The 22,904-nt window shown below is 43.7% G+C and overlaps 1 protein-coding gene across 1 annotated transcript in view; it reads right to left on the bottom strand.

Annotated features, from left to right (window-relative positions):
• Window positions 1-22,904, bottom strand: part of SCAPER (S-phase cyclin A associated protein in the ER) — a gene marked incomplete in the record, with an annotated part of 4,815,867 nt that overhangs the window by 4,660,229 nt on the left and 132,734 nt on the right. The window contains 1 exon segment of the mRNA XM_044077465.1: window positions 20,685-20,802. Within this exon segment, the coding sequence (XP_043933400.1) occupies window positions 20,685-20,802 (118 nt within the window).

Below are 22,904 nucleotides of genomic sequence, written 5' to 3'. Positions count from 1 at the left end.
GGGCTGAAAAAGGGTCTATACTCTTAGCCTCTGCCCAGGAAGAAAAAACGTTTCCACTTGCTAGCATTTTTCTAGTCGTAGACTTGTGCGATGACAAAATGATTTCATGCACAGAGGGGGAGATATCTGGAAGCCTGGCTAAAGTTGGAAGTGGAGCAACCAAGCAGTGAGCTGGAGAGATCATAGGGATTGGTGCAGCCCGTCCGATTGATGAATCAGAAGGGCTGGAACTAGGTCCAGAGTCCAAGGCTGCTCGAGAAGATGGCGATGCAGGAATGGGAACCATATTTGTCGAGGCCAGTAAGGAGCAATGAGGATAATTTTGCAGCCAATACGGTAGCATTCTGTATTAGCTTCGGAATTAGGGGAAAAGGAGGGAATGCATAAAGAAGTTCCTAAGGCCAATCGTGGACTAGAGCATCTCTGCAGGAATGTCAAGGAAGTGGAAGGAGAGAGAAGAAGTTGCTGCACTTGCTGTTGAAGGTAGTTGCAAAAAGGTCGCAGCAAGGTTGGCCCCATTTGCGGAAGATTTGGTCCGCAACTCCCAGATTCAGAGACCACTCGTGAGGCATGAGAATTGCTCTGCTCAGCCTGTCTGCTATGATGTTGGACCTCCCAGGGATGTGTGTTGCGATCAGAAACCGTTGGGAAGAGATCGCCCACTGCCAGAGTCTGAGTGCTTCTCGACATAGGGGGTAGGACCTGGTTCTGCCCTGCTTGTTGATGTACCACACTACTGACATATTGTCCGTTTGAATTGCAATGGTCCCGGTAGGAAGAGAGTCCTGAAGAGCTTGCAACGCTAAGAGCACGGCCCTCATCTCCAAGACGTTTATATGCAGATGGTACTCGTGAGGTTGCCAGGTGCCTTGGACTGTTCTGCCCTGATAATTCCCCCCCACCCAATCAGGGAGGTGTCCGTGGTCACCGTAGCAACTGGAGGGGGGGTACAAATGGTCTGCCTTGGGACAGTGATGTGGAGACCATCTACCACGCAAGGTGCTCCTTGCATGCTTGTGTGATCATAATCATGTAAGACATGGAAAGCTGCTGGAAGGACCAATGGGTGAACAGAAGCCACTGAAGAATCCTCATTTGAAAACAAGCTAGAGGGACAAGTATGATCGCTGCTGCCATGAGACCCAGAGTTTGGAGGACGAACCTGGCTTGGATTTGTTTGCATGCTAATAAAACCTTCACATGTTGGCGAATCACTAATACCCTGTCTGGTGGAAGGCTTGCGGACATGTCTTTGGTATTTAAATTTGCACCTATAAAGGCAATAGATTGACAGGGCAACAATGCAGACTTTTCGAAATTTATTGTGATACCTAGCCTGGAGCAAGTCTCGATAGTGCAGTCTCTGGCTCGCAGAAGGTGATGCCTGGTGGTAGCAGTGAGGAGCCAGTCATTTAAATATGGAAACACCCGGAATCCTTGCCGTCTCAGGTGAGCGGTAACTACTGCCATACATTTGGTGAACACCCTGGGGGTTGTGGTGAGACCAAAGGGCAGAGCTCTGAACGGATAATGGCTGGCTCCCAGCCGGAAGCAAAGGAATCTTCTGGAGTGTCTGTCCATTCTGGTGTGGTAGTACACATACTGAAGATCTATAGAGCACATCCAATTGTCCTGACCCAGGAAGGGTAAAATGGACTGTAGCGTGACCATCCGAAACTTCATTCTTTGTGCAGACCTGTTCAATCTGCTGAGATCCAGAATGGGTCTCCAGTCCCCTGTCTTTTTTGGTACCAAAAAGAACCTTGAGTAAATTCCGGATCCTTGTTGATCTGTTGGGACTTGCTGGATGGCCCTTTTTCTTAGCAGTTTTGAGACTTCTTGAACTGCTTGGTCCTTACATTGGGTGGAACGTCTGGAAGGGACTTGTTTAACCTTAAGGGGGTGCGAACAATGGGAATTCTGTAGCCTCCGGATATAACAGACTGTACTCATCTGTCTTGTGTTACGTCTTGCCAGGCTCTTGGGTACAGCGATAATCTTACCCCGACTGCCTCCAGAGATGGGCAGTCGGGCACCCCTTCAGGGATGCTGGAAGGGCTTCTCAGAGAAGGATTCTCTACTGCCCTGAATTTGCGGACCCCCTCTGCCACGAGGGTGGCGTCTATTATTGTTTCCTCCTCTGCCACTGGAAGGGAACTCGCCACGTGTGTCCGGCAAGGCTCCCTGGAATTTCCGGAACCACATCTTCCCACTCTTCTGACCCTTGGGATATGGTCTGGAAGGAGTGGAAAAACGGACTCTTACGGCGGAGAGTCTTGCCTTCCTGCTCACACCTGGTAAGGGTGGCCTTCACCTGTGATCCAAAGAGAGAGGATCCATCAAAGGAGTGTTGGTGAAAGACGCTCTGAAAGGTTCCGCAAAGTTACATAGCCGCATCCAAGCGTGCCTCCTTAGGGCAACGCCTGTGCCTGTGGCGCTACTCGCACCATCGGCTGCATATGAAATGAGCCTCATGGAGGAGTTTACCACTGAAATAAGAGTTGCCAGATGGGAGGCTGCCTTAGCCTGGGCCCCCTCAGCTGATGGATCTCGGAGGGGTTCTCCAAGCTCTTTAAGGAGATCCCTTTGAAGACGGGTAAAGTGGCACAAATAATTCAGGGACCTCTTGGAAAAGGTCGCTGAAGAGAACATCCGCTTCCCATATCTGTCCATCGTCCTGGACTCCTTGTTAGGGGGATGGACAGATGAAGTTTCTGCCAACTCCTTCTTTGTGGCCGCCACTACCACCATGGCATCAATGGGGACACCTTTAGTCAAAAAACGTTTGTCCTGTGGTGCAGTAATGAATTCGGCAGGTCTTCTGGGGGTCGGTTCCACTGTGTCAGGAGCTCACCATGCCTTCCGAGCCACCACAGACATCAGTGGGTCGAAAGGCGGAGACACTCAGGAGGTGGAAGGTCAGGATCCAAACGCTTCCAGGAATACAGACTCATCCTCGGAAGGGCTTAGGGCAGTCCAGTTCCCCCTCTGCCTAAGCATCTCAAGGATGTCTGAGAAGGAGACATCTTCAGAGGGGGATCTTGGGGACCCTTCCGAATCCTCTAAGTTGGTATCTGATGTGACAGACTCAGGGGAGTCAACATGCTTCCTCTTGCATTTCATCTTACGAGGTGGCTCCTCTGAATGATCAGGGGAGGCCTCGGAAGAGGAAGATACACCCAAAGGGGTGTCCTGGAGCGCTGGATCCCCACGCTTGGGGTCTGAAAGAGGGGCAGAGGCCGACATAGGCACCATAGGGGGAGGAGCCATTGGGATCGATCATGGGACCGACTCTGGGGCCAGTACACTCCTCATCACCTCAAAGGCATCCCTGCCCGGATGCAGAGAGGGCTCCGGTTCTGATGAAACCAGAATCCCTCTCCGCACCGAGGGGGACGGCTCAGAGGCAGATGTGGGAGCCGAGCTCACCTGAGCCGAAGCCCCGAGGGGGAGAGCGGGGTCGGACAAGGGTCCGATGCCACTCGCCCCGCGGAGCAGAGGGAGTCCCGGTGCCCAGATCCCTCCAGGGACGGTACCATGGAAGGGATCAGAGCCGACGACAGAACCGAAGCAGAAGGTATAGGAGCCAAAGGTTCCATGACTCAAACCCCAGCAAACTCCACCTCCGAGCTCAAAGGATGAGTCGGAGGAGGAATATCTACAGATGTGGACAGAGCCGACACCTGATGAGGGGGGTTGGACAACATTTTGGCTAGGGCCTGTGATTTTAGCAGCCTACTGACCACTCTTTCCAAGTCATGGTCCGAAACTCTTGAGGATCGAGATGAGTGGGATGAGCGATGACTACGCTCCGACTGGAGCAGAAGTGATCTCTGAGCCAAATGTATAGACTCCAGAGAAGGAGACCTAAAATCTTTTTAGACTCTCAGACGGCTCAGAGGAACGTTTCGGAGCAGACTGGGAGGGAGGAACATCGGTTCCAGCCGGAGTCGAGATGGATGGTATAGCTTCACCCAATGACGGCTCCGAACTGGGAGCCGAAGGTTTAGGTGGACTGGAAGATTTAACGGGCTGAGCCTTAGCCGTTGAATCTTGGGGCTTAAGCAAACCCCTCAGGATCAACTTGTTTTTGCGCTCCTGCAAGACTCTTGACTGAAAGCATGGCAAATCGAGCAAGAGTCCTGCAGGTGCACGGTGGCCAGGCAATAAACACAAGAATTGTGACCATCTGTCAGAGACATCTTCTGACAGCATGAGTCACACTTCTTGAATCCAGACGGCTTAGGATCCTTGGACATTCTGAAGGAAAACCAAGGAACAAAGAAACGCACACAAAAGTTAAGGTAACTAACCACTAAAAATTACACACTACAGTTACCACAACCAAAAGCTACAAGCAAGGTATATATATACATTTGCACTACTACAATACAAAAAACTATAGTTAACTTATCACTAAACAACTAACCGTGATAATTTTTTTTTTTTTAAGAGGAAGAAGATGGAGAGAAAAGGATATCCTCTAACTTAAACAGAAAACCTATCTGAGGTAAGGAAAGGGAGAGAAGGGGGGAGGGGAAACTCTCTAATTTAAACGAGTTTCTGAGGAGAAGTAACAAGGATTAGGAAGAAACTAGCTACAGTACAACAGTTTAATCTAACGACTAATTCTATACTAAAAATGACAGTTTTATGACAAGAAAGAAACGATAATAATAAAGTTTTATACGGCCTGAGCCAGTAGAACAACCTCACAGCAGAAGCGGTAAATGAGATCTGGGTATCTAGTGCCAGGCATCATGGGATATAAGGGGCCTCGAGCCAGTAAGCAGCTCTCGAGCTTTTGAAGATGGCCGAGTCGGAGCCGAAGATCGGCTCCGAAACAACCAGCAAAAATGAAGACGAGCTAGACAACTTAACATTGTCTTTTTCTCAGAAAACTTTTTTTTAGAAAGGGGTTACCCAGATGAATTACTGAATGATACCATTTTATATATTGGTCAACGGGGGACAAGATTTAGGCCCTTGTTGGGTAAAGGTATTGAGTTTACACCCAACAATGTCAAAACTAAGGATAAGTTTCATAGGGTATTCACCTTGGAATACAATAGTGATTGTCATTGGGTGATAGTGTTGGTTAAAAAGGAATGGGATGGATTCACCTCCCTTATTGATTTAAAGGATATGCAACATAAACCTTTAAATATTGTGTTTAAAAAAGGGATTAATCTAAAGGAATTAATGGAAAAAAGGAATTCTGCTCAGAAGGCTAGGAGGCCTGGTACATACAAATGTGGGGCATGTGCACAGTGCATACACGTAACAAATACTGACAGGGTGTGAATTAAAAGTAGGAACAAATATGTTTATAGTACCGGTCATAGTAATTGCAACTCCAGTGGTTTGGTTTACTTAGTATCCTGTAAGGCATGTTGTGCTTTCTATATACAGAAAACAGAAAGACACCTGAAAAGGCGGATTTATGAGCATTTATATGATATAAAGTAAAAATAATGATAAAAATGTCCTATATAAACATACACAGGAGTGTGCCCAAGCAATTTTTTTTTGTTTTTTGTACTGGAGGTTGCTCCCAAAGATGTTAGGGGGGTTTGCGGGAAACCCGTCTGAAATATAGGGAGTTATACTGGCAAGCATTTTTGGACGCAGGAAGGCACCCTGGTTTGAATGAAAGTATCTCACTTGCACCATTATTGAAACTAAGAGCAGCCAAATTATAAAAGTTTTTTCCAGTTTTTTGCCACTAGAGGGTAGCATTGTATAGGTTTTTATACATTTATCTTTTAGCTATATTATAAGGTAATTTTTTTACAATTATATTTCTACATATCCATTTTTATACATGCATACACATATATATATATATATATATATATATATATATATTGATATTTGTCAATTATGTATTAAATATGTGCTTTTTTATCATGTTTTTAAATCTATCTAATGCTCTTTGCTCTCATACATACACCTTCATTTATTTTATTAATTAATATTAAGGATTCATTGGTTAATTTTTTAATGTGAGGAATTATTTAAGTTTTTTTAATTGGTGGATGGAGTTATCTGATGAAGTCTTGTGGACGAAAACGCATTGTGTACAGTCAGCGTTAATAAACATTTTGTGATTTACTTCTTTCGTGGTTGGTGACTTTGTTTTCCAAACTCCTTGTTTGGTTATTATGCATTAAGTAGACATATAAATCTACATAGGGACCACAAATTCAAATTTTTGGTTATCCAACAGGTAACCAAAGCGGTTCAGGATAGAATTATAGACCTTTGTTTAGATATATGTGAACTTAAAGGGCAGCTGCAGCTAAATGCCACTGAGTATCCAGGGATCAATGAAACTACTGTAATCATGTGTTTTAAGGCTTAATATTTTAGGCTAAAAGCTTTTTATTGTATTAGTATTTGTATTAATGTATATATTTTTTTAGAGGACAGCTTTAGCAGTTAATTGATTAGCTAATTGTTTAATTGATTTTTCGTTTTGCTGATTGTTATATAAAGGCTGTGTGGGTTTTGATGCATTGTTCTGAGGAAGTCCCTATCAGATGGGAGAAAGCACTAAACCTTTGTGACTAAAAGTTATTGTACCCTGTAGTTGCCTTGTTGTGCTGTGCTTGTGAGGTTCTACAGTTTGTCTTGGCAGTTGGTTGAGAGGATAGGTGTGTGTGTGTTGTGCTTGGCTATGTGATGTGCATGGTGTGGTGTTTGTGCTGGCAATCTTCTCTGTCAGGAGTACTGATTGTGGTGCGAGACAGCATGGAATCCAGGTTACTGATGTAGATGTATTTCTTGCAAGTACAAGAATTGTGTGCTAGGAGAAGAGGACTGTCCGTGAACATGAGGCAGTTGCTACACTGTCTCAGTACGCCCATGTCAACCAGGCTGGCAGAAGAAACTGGTGGGAATAGTCCAGCCGTAGTGTTTTGAATACTTGGCAGACTTATGGAGAGGAGGTTTTGATATGGGTTTGTCCACAAGACTGTAAACAAAAACCTTAAATGTAAAATAATTGGCCTGAAGCAGAAGTGCTAAAACCAAAACCAAGATGCTTAGAATAGCAGACAAATTTAATCAGGTTACTAACAAGCAGTAATAAATGTAGAATAAGAGCACTTGAACACTTAAGGGCACACAGAACAGTAAAATAAGGTAATAAAGTAGGTAGAACACAATTACAGTAAGAGCGGCTGAAAAAAGTAAAAAAAAAAAAAATGTTTGCAAGTGGAGGGGGAGGAAACAGAAGAAGATTAAGAGACTGTGGGGTTGTCCTTCCAAAATGCTCTCACTGTACACAGTAGATAGAGATGATGAGATGGGAATGGTAGGAGTGTCTGAAATCAAAGAAGCAATGGGGTAGTCCTTCCCAAATGATCTCACTGTACTCAGATGAGTGAGCAAATGAGAGGGATCCAGGAATGTCCAAACACAAATTTACAGCAGGGGCGGGCAATTCCAAAGCCACCAAGTTTAAGACTGTAACAACACTAGGGAGGAAGGGTATGGTACGAAACCAAACTGCAGAGAGAGAGAGAGAGAGAGAGAGAGAGAGAGGGAGACTATAATATTCAATTAACATTCAATGAAACAAATAAATAGATGCAGTACAGTTTTGTTAACCATCACTGAAACAGTGCAAGTGCAAAAAAGTATACTTAAATCAGCTTTTATGTCCAAATAGTTGTAGATCGGTGCAAACAGGATTTTCCAACCTTACTCTTCTGGTTCTTGGTCCAGAAGCATGCTCATTCTGTTAGGCGAGTGTGAACAACAGTTATAGGACTGTTACAAACTTTTAGTGACTTTTTCCTTTACTGTGGCTTGTCTGGCTTATTTATTGTTGTTAAATAATTGTGATAAACCAAGCTCAGCTGGCAACCAGTGAAACAAATGCTCTACATCAGGGATGATCTCTAAAACGGATAACCAGGTCAGGATATATCTTATAGCGTCATGGATTTTTTTTAAAAAAGAAAATCAAAATGGAAAGAAATGCACCTAGATTGCATTCATTAAGTGGAAAGGGCAAAGATTATTTTAGATTAGATTAGTATTAGGCTAATTGCCCTTGCGAGCCATTTTAAGCCTAGCCAATTATCCCTTGTGAGACTCAAACCCTGCACCTTGTGTTTGTAAGGCAAACACCTTAACCATTAGGCTACCCTCCTAACCTCAAATTTTTCATGTACTACCTGATTTTACACCACCATCAGCTAAGGATGATGTGTAAAAACCGGTATCTACTGAAGACCAGGGATCCTGGATTATAATCAAGGTGACCCAACCCCAGGGGTCAGCTAGTGTTAGTCAACTTTTATGTCCGAAATGTGGGTGATACAACATGACTACTTAGCTTAGAAGAAAGGTTAGAAGTAATAAGCAAATCAGGGTTTTGTGAGTAGGTGATTTTAACGTGGCTGTCAAAACAGTAACTTACAGGATCCCCTAGTGAGCCCATCTTACTTCTCAAATCTGCCAAAATATTGCATGACTTTATACAGGACTTGCAGTTGCTAGACACTACAGAGAACCCTTAATCTCACCAGACAAGACTTTACATATTACACCTCTGGCATAGCCAGAAGGTTAGACTTTTGTTTAATGAACTTTATGTAGCATATTCCCCTTACTCACTGCTGCACAGATCTTACCCAATGCCCTACTGGATCATGCCATTACTACACTAAGCATTACACCAAGGCCATCATGCATCCCAACATACTTGCAAAAATTTGAACCCCTACTTTTAAAAGGGGAAGGTGGGAGGGAGGTTGAACCAGACGAAAATCAGACAACATGGACCTACTGTTATGTTAAGTACATAACTTTTGTATCCAATGATGAGTACTTTCATCCGATTCGACTACGGGACAGATTCCCAAGCATGCAGACTTGGGTGTTATCAAGGAAGGACATTCTTAAGGATGGTGGAGCCAAAGCAGGAACTTGATCTGGACTGTTCATCCAATGTATAATGAGATAATGAGATATAAAAATATGGAATGTTGACCAAGTAGCTACTGCACAGATATCATTAAGAGGTAGTCTACTGGCAAAGGCTGTTGAAGTGCCTATTGCCCTTGAAGAATAAGCCCTAGGTTTAGCTCGTGAAAAAAAGGCCTTTTTACTGTAACAAGGGAAATGTATGCACACAACCATCTAAATAACATCACTTTAGCCACTGCTTTTCCCAGTTTGGGTTTAGAGAATGTCACAAACAACTGATCTGACTTCCTGAATGGCTTGGTCCTATAAAGGCAAAATTTCAGCTGGCAATGAACATCCAGCATATATAGCATGTAAATCATCTTTCTTTGAAAGTTTTGTTAAGACTAGTAGGTTAACTGACTGACAAATTAATTTTGGATGCTACCTTAGAAAGGAACGATGCATTAGACATTAAAGAAACTAGGTCTTTCCTGCAAACCTCTCTATTTGTTTTTTCACAAAGTGCTTGCATCACTGAAATCTGTCTGGCTGAAATAACTGCCACATGAAAAGTTGTTATCCAAGATAGAAACTTCAGATCAACTGCCGGTTCAAAAGGTGGTTGAATTAGTATAACATGATGGGAATATTCCATGGAGGTACTGAGTCCCTAATTAGAGGCCGCTGAAGAAAGGTTCCATTCAAAAATGCTTTGGAGATTCTTAAGGAAGCTACAGAATTGTCACTGTGGCCTATATGGAAATTTGAAATAGCTACAATTTTTACTTTGCCAGTTGAATGACTGGAGCCACTGTGGAAAAGTTCCAACAAAAATTCCAAAACAGAAGCAGAAGCAGCAAAGGGGTCTAAACCTCTGGACAGCATTCAAATAAAAAATCTCCTCAATTTGCTACGGTAAATTTTTGCGGTGGCCCGTTTCTGAGACATTGAAATGATCCAAATGACTGCAGTGGGAAGCCTGGTATCTCTGGCCAAGGTTAGAATTGGAGGAATCATGTGATTGGCTTCATGGATTTCTGGTCCATATGAGGCAGTTTATGGGTGCATTCAGAGGTCTGGATAATGATCCAACATCCATGGGGGATGTAGTAAAGGCCACAGCAATGGAAACCATGTTTGTCGAGGCCAGAAAAAAGCAATGGGGAGCACCATGGCCTTGCACATTCTTGCTTTCTTGATGAACCTGTAAGCAAGGGAATGGGGAAACTGCTCAGAAGAGACCCAGTGGGCCAAATGTGGACTAGAGCATCCCTCAGCGACTGTTCCTGCAGTGGGATCAGGGCAAAGTAACTGCTGCACTTGTTGTTTAGGTAGGATGCAAACAGATCACAGTAAGGTTGCCTCCAGAGACTAAAAAATGAAAGTTGTCACAGCTGGATTGAGGGACCACTCATGAAGCATTAAGACTGTTCTGCTCAATTTGTCCACCAGTACATTGGATGACCCCTGTATAAACCCTGTATATGTGTTGCTATAAGAAAATGTTAAGACAGTCTACTACCAACCTGTCATGGCCGCTCAACATAGGGGACAGGAGTTGTTCCTCCTGGTTTGCTGATGTAGCAAACTACCAACATACTGTCTGAATGGACATCACACCCATGGAGAGGATGTACTGGAATGCCAGCAGGACTACCCTCATCTCCAGAACACTGAAGTGGAAATTGACCTCGGTGTGTGGCCAAGTGCCTAGGACTATCTTTCCTTCGAAATGATCACTCATCCACTCCCTAGAAGAAATGAGTTAGTTGTCACCACCACCACGGGGGGGTATACTGATTAAAATGGCTCATATCCAGAATAGCCCTGAGGTCCCCTGTTTTCTTGGGCACTAAAAAGAACCTTGAGTAGACTCCATATCCAATTTGGCCCTCAGGGACTGACTGGATAAAGTACAGTTGTGTACACTTACCATAAATGTAGATGTTTGAGTGTATTCACTGTTGCAGTCATTACATTTGGGTAATCTGCTTGCAGGTTGCCTTCACTCGGCCTGATTAACAAAGTCTTGGGTCCTGCATCAGTTGCTGTCCCTTCTTCCATGATGTCAGGGGTATAAAACATGCAGCCGATGCCATTACATCAGTTTTTCTTGCCACAGATACCAGGTGCCCCCCTAATGGGAAGCAATTAAACAAAAACACAAAGGTATACCTCCAACAAAAAAGCAAATACACCAAAAAGGCTTTTAAGCATAGCAAAGGAAAGTAGAGGCATAGCCAAAAGAAGTTAGGCGGCAGAAGGGAAGGTAACCAGGACTGCAACAGTGAATACACTCAAACATCTACATTTATGGTAAGTGTACACAACTGTACTATGTTCTTAGTGTTTCACTGTTGAAGTCATTACATTTGGGTAGATTCCCAAAGCTATGGTTGGGAGGAGGAGGTTAGATAGCATTAGGGCCAGCTATAAGGCCCTGCAAGACTGGAGTGGCAAAGCCAGCTCTGGATTTAGAGAAAACTGGCAAATGATAATGCTTGGTGAAAGTATGTACAGAACTCCAGGTAGCAGCTTCTAGGATGTCCCTGGTAGGAACGCCTCTAAGAAAGGCTGCAGAAGTAGATGCAGCCCTGGTGGAGTGACGTCTGATCCCCTGGGGGATAGGTTTTCCATGGTGCTTATAACAGAAATGAATGCAATGGCTTATCCATTTAGAAATGGTTTGTTCTGAAATAGCCTCCCCCCCTCTGCCCCTGCAGCAAATGCTACCAGCTGTTGTTCAGATTTTCTTTGAGGTTTAGTCCTGTCCAAGTAGAATCTAAGTTGCCTGTGCACATCCAAGGAATGCAGAATCCGTTCCCCTTTGTTCTGTGGATTGGGAAAGAAGGTTGGCAAATGAATGGACTGATTAAGAGCCACACTGGACATGACCTTGGGCATGAAGGATGGATTGGTTCTGAGTAACACCCTGTCCGCATGAAATGTGATAAATGGCTCCACTGCCATAAGGGCCTGTAATTCAGATACCCTTCTAGCTGAAGTGATTGCTAAAAGGAAAGCTGTTTTCCAAGAAAGAAATGTTAAGTCTGCAGTAACAGCTGGCTTGAAAGGAGGTAGAGTGAGTTTCTCCAATACAAAGTTAAGGTCCCAGGCTGTGGTTGGAGCTCTCCTGGGTGGTCTAAAATTGTTGGCCCCTCTGAGGTACTGCTTGAGCAGTGGATGAGAGAAGAGGGGATGTTCTGTGTTATAATGAGCTGAAATGGCTGAGGCGTGGATTTTAATGGAGGAAAAAGACAGGCCCTAGTGAAGCATCTCAGTTAAGTATTGTAAAATACGAGGTAAATTGGGTGCTGCTGTGCTCATCCCTTGAGATTGGTTCCAGGCACAGAATCTTTTCCATTTTTCAGCATAAGATTTTCTAGTACTAGACCTCCTTGCCTCTAAGATGACATCCGTCACAGGTTTGCTGAGGGATGGTAAGGGAGAGTTTAAGTAATTAGCCAGGCTGCAAGCTTCAGTGTTGGAAGCGGAGGGTGCAGAATCTGGTTCTCCTGCTGAGACAGCAGAGAAGGAGTCTGAGGCAGGTGCCATGGAGATAACCGTGAAACACTGCGCAGGAGGGGTTACCAGTGTTGGCACGGCCAGTCTGGAGCAATCAAAATCATCCTTGGTTTGTCCTGTTTGACTTTTAGTAGTAATTTGGAGAGCAGAGGCAGCAGGGGGAAGGCATAGACTGATAGGTTTTTCCAGCTGAAGGACAGAGCATCCACTTTCCAGGCTTATTTGTGGGGAGACCTTGTGCAAAGTTTATCCAATTGGCAGTTCTGGGGGGAGGCAAACCGGTCTATATCTGGGCTCCCCCATTCGCTTGTCAACTTGCTGAAAATCCTTGGTTTCAGTTTCCACTCGTGTAGGTCCATGAGGTTTCTGCTTAGTCCGTCTGCCAGTGTATTTAATTTTCCTGGCAGGAATTGAGCTTGTAGGTGCACTTGGTAGCTCAAGGCTGTGCTCCACAATGCCATGGCTAGTCTGCAGAGGGGGTAAGAATGTGTACCCCCCTGCTTGTTTATGCTTTGCACATAACCGTGGTGTTGTCCGTCTTTACCATTAGTTGTCCTGGAAGAATGTAGTCCCTGAAGGCTGTCAGAGCATTTTGTACAGCTAACATTTCTTTTTGATTGATATGCAGGTGCATTTGACTTGGGTTCCATTTGCCCTGAATGCACTTCCCTACCAGGTGAGCCCCCCATGCATAATCTGATGCATCTGTTAGGGTTTGGGCGGCAGGGGGTGGTGTGAAAGATAGTCCTTTGTTTTGGTGGCAGGCCTCTGCCCACCAAATGAACTCTAGGCGTAGGCAAGGTATGACAGGAATCATTGTTTCTAGGCTGTGAGAATGTTGACTCCATAGGTTTTTTAGATACCACTGTAGTTTCCTCATATGCAGTCTTGCATATGGAATTAGAAGAATGCAGGAGGCCATGAACCCCAAGGCTTGCAGTATTTGTCTTGCAGATAGCAGGGTTTTTGTGGCCACACTTGTTTGAAGTAGGTTGTCAAATGAATTTGCTTTTCTGGCATGAGGTAAGCCATCTGGGTTCAAGCTTGCTCCCAGGAATGCAATTTGTTGACAGGGTACCTGTTGTGATTTCTTTTCATTTATGGTGTACCCCAGACAAGTTAAAACCCTTTTTACAAATGCCAGATGATTCAAAAGTATGTCCTGGCTTTCTGCCTGAATTAGACAATCGTCCAGGTATGGACATATTTGAATACTTCTTTGCTTGCAAAATGCAATAACTGGAGCCAGGCACTTTGTGAATACCCTAGGTGCAGTAGATAAGCCAAAGGGCAGTGCAAATAACTGATAGTGCGTGTAGCCTGCTTTGAAGTGTAGGCATCTTCTGCAAGATTCCCTGATTGGGATGTGCAGGTATCCTTCTTTTAAATCTAGTGTTGCCAACCAGGTGTCTTGGCCTAGCATACAAAGTAATTGGTGAAGAGTCAGCATCTTGAATTTTGGAATCTCCAGAAATGTGTTTAGAGTAGACAGGTCCAAGATTGGACGCCATGATTTGTCTTTTCTGGGTACCAGGAAAAGTCTGGAGTAGAAACCTTGTCCCTTTTACTCTTTTGGTACCAGTTGAATAGCCCCCATGCTTAAGAGAGAAAGTACTTGTTTTTGAGCCTCTGCCCACTGATTTGGGGGTAGGTCCTGTCACCCACTTGGCACTGGCAACATGTGGAAGTGAAATCTGTATCCCCGGGACACTACATTTAAATCCCATTTGTTCTGGGTAATGAGTTCCCAGTTCTTTGCATGAAGAGCAATTTTTCCCCCCAAAGGGGCAGTCAGAAGATAAGTGCTTGGAAATTTTTAAAAGGAAGTCATTGAGACAGTTTACCATGGGGGAGGGGGGGGGGGTCTTGTTATTCCCAGACTTGGAAGTGGAGGCCCAACACTGCTTAATTCTGTGAGTCCCCTGGTACTGAAACCTGGGTTTTTTGCTGTGTCTGGGTTTGGCTTGAGAAGACCTGGAAGGGGCTGGAAAGGACCAGTTCTTAGAAGGCCAGTGCCTACTAAATCTAGGAGGCTGAACTTGTAAAAAAATCTTTAGCAGTTTGCATAGATTTAGCTTTATCTTCCATCTTTTTAAGAACTTCTTCAGCCTTGCTGCCAAACAGGAGTCCTGATTTAAAGGAGCATCCAACAATTTAGCTTTAACATGATCAGGCAAAGATTGCTCCTTAAGCCAAGCATCCCTTCTAAGAAAAGACCCAGTAACAGCAGCCCTGCAAGAGGCCTCTAAAGAATCAAAACCACATTGCAAAGTACGTTTTCCAACTTGTTCAGCAGAATGCATTAAATCCTGTAAGTCTTTACTTTCCACAGAGTCACGAATCAACATAATTTTCTGTTTAAACAGTCCAATAACATGTTGCTGACATTTTAACATATGAAATTGACAGTTTAAAGCTCTAATTGCCAAGGTTGCTGAAGTATAAACCTTTTTACCCCATCTATCCAGCACCCTGGAGTCTCTATCAGAAGGGGTACGATTTTTAGCAGTAGAAGCCTTAATGCCCTTGGGCCCCTGTGAAATAGTCTCTGGATCTGCAGTAGGATTTTTGAAAAGGAACTTATGGGACTCCGGGACCCTGTAGTATCTGTCAGGTTTTTCGGGAGCAGGAGGCAGGGAATCAGGGGCCAAACTAGATTCCAAAAAAGCATCAACAATGTCTAGTGCAGGAGGAATAGCTAAAGGCCTATGCTGAGGTAGGAGAAGGAAATCCCTAAGCCTCTTTTTTGAATCAGAAAATTCCTGGCTTTCCCAGTGAAAATGCTCCCTTAGAGTATGTAAGGTTTTCCCAAAAGAAACATCCTAAGGAGGGAAAGCAGAGGGAAAAGAGTCCTCTGCATCAGAATCCTCATAAGTAAGTAAGGACAAAACCAGGTCATCATAGCAGTCAGAAAAAACAGAATCCTGATCAGAAGATTCATAACCAAGCTCAGCCCTAGGCCTCTTAGTGTGTGTGTGTGTGTGTGTGTGGGGGGGGGGGGGGGGTTGGCTACCTCTGATTAAAGTTATTAGATCTTCAGCCATTTATATAATTTGTTTCTTAGGCATAGAGACCTGAGCATGTGGCCTAGGTGTCGGTCTTTTAGGCATGGACAGAGATTTAGGCCTTCGTAATGAAGGAGGCGTTGATTTAATATGCAAATCCATAGGCCTGAATACACCCTCAGAAGCCGGTGCCTGCACAGTGGCTCTGGACCCATCCAAGGTACAGACATCAGCGGGTTACATAGTTGAAGTATCTCACAGCATACCGGACTCCGAATGGGTCTCAGTAGAAGCCTGAAAATCAGAAGTACTGGGTATTAGGGGCTGTGAAAGCATCTCACTGAGTACCGGCGAACTGGCGACTGGCTTAGAAGCATCGCTGACAGTTTTGGTCCTCGGCGGCATGTCTCTGTCTTTATCTTTGCTTTTTTTCAAAATCCCGGTAGTCAGATGGCTAACAGATGACATTTCTGGATAATTAAACAGAGAACCAAAATATTTAGAGGCGAAAATATACTGACGACGGATAGTGCGCTGATTAAATAAAGCACAAAACCAACGGCAAGGTTCGTCGTGGTCAGGGCCTAGGCAAGGAATACAGTACGAATTAAAATCTTTATGAAGTATTTGCTTTCCACAAGTAATGCAATTATTTACTTTTACTGACATCGGTAAGGAGCAAGAAAAAGTTTCCCCCAATGGGGTACTTAGCTTTTAGTTGAAGACTTTGGTTCTGAAACTTGAAAACTAAAATTTCAGGAGTCGGCCAACCGGCACTTGTGAACTGCTTCTGCTTTGGGCACCGCACGGCAAGAAAGACTGGTGCAATGGTGTCGGCTGCATGTATGATATCTCTGATGACCTGACGTCATGGAAGAAGGGACAGCAACCGATGCAGGACCCAAGACTTTGTTAATCAGGCCGACTGAGGGCAACCTGCAAGCAGATTACCCAAATGTAATGACTGCAACAGTGAAACACGAAGAACATGTCTTTTCTAGCAGCCTGGAAATTTCTGCCGCGGTGTGTTCCCAATGACTGAGTGGAATGTCAGGAACTTTAATCTTCTTTATGGGAGGAAGGGGCAATGGTATAGAATAGCCTCTCGAAATTATGTTTAGCACCCAGAATCTGTAGATATATTTCACCAAGCTTGTGCATGCAGAAACAAGCAGTAAAACACCCCCCCCCCCACCGGCCAACTGCCTCCAAAGTGCAGCAGCTGGGGCAACCCTTCAAGGGCCGCTTTTCAGTGAAGGGACCATGAAAGCCCTGGTTTTACGCTCCACCTCTGCCTCTCGGACATCAGTTACTGTAGCCTTCTCCTCTCCCACAAGGATGTCCATCACCTGGAGTGTACTGGTAAGAGCTCTCTGACTTCTGAAATCACATCTTCATCCCAGCTCACCGATTCCTACAATAGGATCTGTAGGGGGTGGAGAAGTGGATTCCCACTTCAGAGAGTCGCTTGCCATCCTCTTGACACCTAGTTAGTATGTCTTTCACTGTGGGCCCAAATAAGGTAGATCCATCAAAGGGGGCATTAATGAAAGAAGTCTTAAAGCTTTCCACAAAGTCATACAGAAGTATCCAGGCATGCTGCCAAATGGTAATGCCTACTGCCTGTTGCTCTAACCATGCCATCAGCCGCATTATAAAGTGGTCACATGGCTACGTTGGAGGTAGACTGAAGGGCAGAAAGTTTGAACACCTGCAGGCAAGATACCCAAGAGAGACTTGGAAATCTACTTGGTCAGGTCTCTGAAATCTGGTGATGTGAACTAGGTAGTTAAGCGCTCAAAGTGTGAATGTCACTGAAGCATCTGTCTGTTTCTCAAAGTGATCCATAGCCTTGACTCCCTGTTAGGGGGATGGACCAAAGATCCTTCTTCAGACAGTTCCTTCTTTGTTGCTGCCGTTACTACCAATGTATCCACTGATGCACCTTTGCTCCAATGTTTATGGTCTGCTGATGCTGCTAGAATCCTATCAGGTTTCTTATGTATGGGCTTCCACCATGTCGGAGTCCTTCCATAGCTGTTGTGTCATCAAATCAATGAGAGGATCAATGGGCAGTACCACCAGGCCAAAGATGAGGTGGATCCAAAGACTTCCAAGAAAACCAACCTGCATGGAGACGGGTTGTCAATGTACCATCCCACTCTCAATTCAAGGATCTCGCTAAAAAGTGAAGTTTTTAGAAGCAGATCTAGGGGAGCCTTCACTTTCATCCAAGTCTGTGTATTCAGAGAGGGTCTATGAAGAAGAGTGCTTCCATTGCACATCTGTTTCCTGTAAACTGGTACTGGGGGGTCTGAAGGTTCAAAATCAGACTGGAAGTTAATGTCGCATATAGCCTGGGAAGCCTGTGGAACGGACTATCCTGTCTGACTGGAAGATGAGAAGCAAAAGCAGACTCTAGTCGGGTTTGGAAGGAACCTAACTGGATGGATGCGCCCTTTCATCAAAAGGGCCAGTTCAAAAGCCTCAATTGCCAAATACACTGTCATCTCCACAGGAACCCTCCTATTCCCACACAGGAAGGAAAGAAGCCTTGGAAATGAAAGGTCTTGACCTCGAGGCAAACCTCGGTACTGAGCTATCTGCAGCTAAAGACCCAAGGGGAAGAGAGAGCTCTGACAACTTCTGGGACAACCCATCACCTGGAGCTGTGGTGCCTCTGAATTTGAACAAAATCAGAGTCAAAACAGAAAGGGAACCTGTAAGAGTTGAAGTCATCCGTGCTATCAGCTCTGGCAAAGGCAGTCCAAAACAGATCAGATCCAAGACAGCCGGGTCCAAGGGATGGACCAGGACTGGATAAGACAGGAGAAGGACGAGGAGTAGATGGCTCAGCACTCAGTATGTTCATAGACAGTACCAAGACAGCCCCAAGGTCAATCTGCATTTTGAGAAGCTTCATCATCCTATCAACATTCTGTTCAGTCAGGCTTCTTAATGACTGGGTCAATGACACCAATAAGGTGGTCTTGTGAACCGCCTTTACTGAAGAATCAGTGAGTGAGGTCTAGGATTCACTGGATCCTGGGAATATCGGGACTGAGGAAGTGATGAACAGAGCTCAGGAAAGAATAGTTGTGTAAGAGCTTATCAAAATCTTAGATGTCCTTCCGTTCCATGTTGCAATGTTGCAGTATTCATAACTGTAGGGAGGTTGCTGCCTGCAGTACCAAACACACAGCCAGTATACCAAAGTCTTAGGAGCAGGGGTACGTGCGACGTTTGATGTCAGAGCCATAAACAGATGCTGGCTATAAAAGTGACGTCTGTACGTACCCACTTCAGAACTTTTCAGCTGTAGTGATCTTAGGACCTCAGATCGCCAGCTTTGGGAAGCAGTTTGCTCATTTGACTCGGCCATCTGCTACAGACAAGTACACTTTGGGTTTTTTTGTTATCTACTCCTTAGTTTTTCAGATGTACATGTCAACTAGAAAGGGAAGTGTGCTTGTGGAAGACAAATTCCACACAAGGACATGTGTGATAAGTGCTTATTTTGTTTAGGAAAGGCCCACGAGCATACATCTATCTTGCGACATTGATAAATCATTTGTGCCTAAAAACACTTTGCAGCTGTCTGGCTGCGTTAAAACTATGTCGAGAACCAAAGACTCTGGCATCTAGCATTAGGTATGGAGGGAGGGGTAGATACCTCCGATGAGCCGCCTCAGAAGAAGGCCAAAAAAAAAAAAAGTTAGGCCTGATGCCCATGTTGCACCTCAAGAGTCTGTTGAGACTCTCGAGGCAGATGTTAGCCCAGGTCCCATCGGACGTCTGTTTATCAGCTAGAACCAGGAACCATGATTGAAGCCATTTCGGCGGAAATGCCGAGTATGTCCGCTGAGGTAGATCAGCCATCCGCTCCTGATGGCGCAGGGGAACCATAGTTCGTAGCATCGCAGGGGCCTACTCATGCTCTCCCATCCTCCCAGACATTGGCTTCTAAATTGGCCCATCCTCCAATACCTCTGAAGAGGAAACAGAAATCAAACCATACAGAACAGCAACCCGACAGTTCCAAATGTATTAGTAACAAATTGGACACAACTGTCTAATTTGGTCATCTCCTGTGGGACTTTTCAGAATCCTATTTTCCTTTTTCTTTCAACTTTTCTTTGTCTTTCTATTTCTCCATTTCATCGACTTCGTCTTTCTCCTTTTCTTTCTGCCTGTCCTTAGATTTTTTTTTTATCTTTGCCTGCTGCAGAGGAGGCCAGTGAGGAAGTAGATGTCATAGCAGATGCTGTCCAAGGGGGAAGATGGCCTTTACCTATCAGTTTCTCACTCCTGGTTTGAAGGGTCTGGGAGATAAAGAACAGGGCTGACATGGTATGTCAAGGTGGGCAGTGCCCGAACAACAGACACACAAGGAATGCGAGTCTTGGGGTGGGAGCTTGTGCCTACACTCTATGCACTTCTTAAAGCCCCATCAGCCATGACTAAGTAACTGCAAGAACACCAAAACTTACAAACTATCAAATATAACATTACTCTAAAATCTCCCCAATGTAACACAGTACACTCAAACTAATCTATTCTAAAATGCTATCCTAAAGAACTACTCTAAGCTACTTGCTAGCACTATTACCCATTTCTATCACAGGCAAAAAACACACACCCTTAACTAAGCTGTACTAACTGGAGAGAAAATGTTTCTCTTGGTACAGGAGGAGAATGGGTAACACCAAAGACTGAAAATATTTCCATGAAAGATACAAATCTTGGAGGCCTCAAAAACACATCTAAATACTTAAATAACTCAGATCATGTTTGCTGCCTGAAATGCATCTGTCTGAATATTTCAATAACTCAGATCTCGTTTGCTGCCAACAATGGCGTGCATGGAATTATGGGTAGGGGAGTCAGAGCCCTGGAACCAAACAGCTTTAGATTTGGTGCTGAGGTCAGATCCAGTCAGATCAGGCAACCCATAGCGGAATCGGATGAAAACAGACAACAGTGAATAACACACAATTTCACATAATTCATGACAAATATGAAAGTAAATTTTTTCACTGTGCTCAGGGAATCCAAAGCACATTCTAATATCAAGAACACTGCATCTATGGGGCCAGATAACATAATAGGTGGCCTACTCACCAGCCTTACACAGGATCTGCCAAACACTCTACAGAGGATATTCAGTACCAGTCTCAAAATAAAAACACTATGTTCTGTATGTAGCAGTCTAGTCTAGGCTATTATACTTACCATCTTCCTCTTTACTTTCCAATGGAACATTCCATGCAATTAGGTTTCGAGCTGTGCGACCCTCCTCAGCAACTATCCTTCTCACCTTATCATGACTATTGGACCGCTGAAAAGACGGCTAGAAGGTAAAATGCAACTTATCAGTTATTGTAAAGTAATTCCTGTAAGGGCATACAAGCAGTGATTGTGAAAATAAATTCTAAGAGACAGAGTATAAAGGTTTCAACAGAATTAGTAAAAACAAAGGTTGGGAATCATGAAAAATCCATACTTGCTTGGTACAGGACTTTTGGTAATTATTGGTGCACTATACCTTCATAACACTAAGGAGAACAGAAACAACCATAACAACACATGACACCTTACAACACAATAACTCTACTAAACCATACTGGAAGCCCATGTTAACTCTGGCATGATTTGGCACTCTAACTACAATCAAAAAAATTATATTATATTATATTATATATATATATATATATATATATTAGAATATTAACAGGTTATTGATGCTGCAAGCTTTTTTTGAGCCAGGAACAACCTGGTAGAATGCAGTATTGGCCAGACAGTACTTTGCAGATAAAGGTGGTGAGGTGTTAAGGAAGCACCAGTCATAGCTAGTAGTCCCTCCGTGTAGATGACTAATAATAGCAATATGCTCTTCACCTAGTTGCCCACCATAACATTAAAAGTTGTTTAACTGGCCTCGGAGCCATGCAGCTCCCACCCCACACTTGCCACATTAACAAGCACAATACAATAAGCATTTTGCTCCGATGAAGACTTGTTTAAAAAGCAAATCAGCCAAGTCACTAATGTTGCTTTATTCTATATAACTGTATTGGTAATGAGACATTCAGCCCACCAACGTTACTTAAAATCACAAATGGTCATAAGCTCTTCTGAATCAAGACCAGCTTTTTTACTAAAAAAAAAAACAAACAAAGCAAGCAAATAGTTTCTTATTATAAAGCAAAAGCATCACAGTAATAAATATACTTAAAAGATTCTTCACTTTTCAAAACCTGTACTTTTGCCAAATGTAACTGCATCTTTTCAAGGTCTCGTACACATTCTAGCATCAACCACAGGGAAGCCTCAAATAAGTCGCAATGAGAAGGAGCACATGTCACATTTCTAAGTACAGTATTTCCCCAAACATGCAGCAAGATGTCAAAAACATTTCTGATAAACTTGTACTTCTGAACAGCACTGATTCTGTCCACCATTTATCTAGTGGACAAAGGGAACACCTGAACTGATGCACTTTGCAATTACTTCTGTTCCCAGCTACTGGATAAGCTTAGTTTTGCTGGTAATACTTGCATAAATGGTGAACAATGTTTTTTTAAGCAAATAGCTGTATAAAGGGAGCAAAATTAGTGTTGTTAAATAACATTTTAGTTTAATGCCTTGAATGGTTAAGCATATAGTTCCCTAAACTAGGGAACTACTTTCTCAAGCAACAACTCCTAACCCGGGACATGTGATGCATAGCGGAACACAGTTTCTGCATATTAAACACAGCAATATGGTACATTACATGTTATATCAAAATCAAACAAGTACACTAGCAGTCTCTGCAGAATGTTAGAAAAGAAGAAGCCCCCCGTACTACTAAAAGACAGAAAAGCTTGTGAGTGCTTTATTCCATGAATGAGTCCACTCAAATTATTGATGGTGTCATCCCAGGTATTCTCTTTAGGGGCAATACATAATTATTAATCATGGGATGGGTAAGGTCAATCTCTAACCAAATGGGATAGGTTAATTTGAACACAAAGAGAAACTGGTAATACTAAAAATAGCCCGCAAGGGCAACTAGGCAGGTATACTTAACTCTGAAGTTATGAATATATAAAAAGAGCACCAAAAACACAAATTAAAATTTACAGACAAATAAATTCAACCAATCTACAGTCTGGGGGTAAAATACAATATTTATACTTAACCCTATTAAACCTATAAGACAACCTTGGACTATACTCGTATCCTTGAGGGTAAAAAGTTGCAGCTTTGTCATGAATTTTAATTAAAAAAATAAATGTTGCGACGGCCCTTCTTTACCCTGAGTGCGCCAGTAATCAAGGAGTCCCAATCCTTATCACGGACACTGGCGAAAAGCGGTGGGTCACTAAAAACAGGAATTGATTTACACAGTTTTTCAAATGCTGCTCTCTGCATGAAATGCTATGGCTAGAAGTACCAGACAGTAAGGGA

This window comes from Protopterus annectens, chromosome 7.part0 (genome assembly GCF_019279795.1).
Source record: "Protopterus annectens isolate FY-2018-M chromosome 7.part0, PAN1.0, whole genome shotgun sequence".
In the NCBI taxonomy this organism is placed as follows: Eukaryota; Metazoa; Chordata; order Ceratodontiformes; family Protopteridae; genus Protopterus; species Protopterus annectens.
Note: the sequence above shows the minus strand (reverse complement) of the source record. Positions and strands in the feature narration are given on the sequence as shown.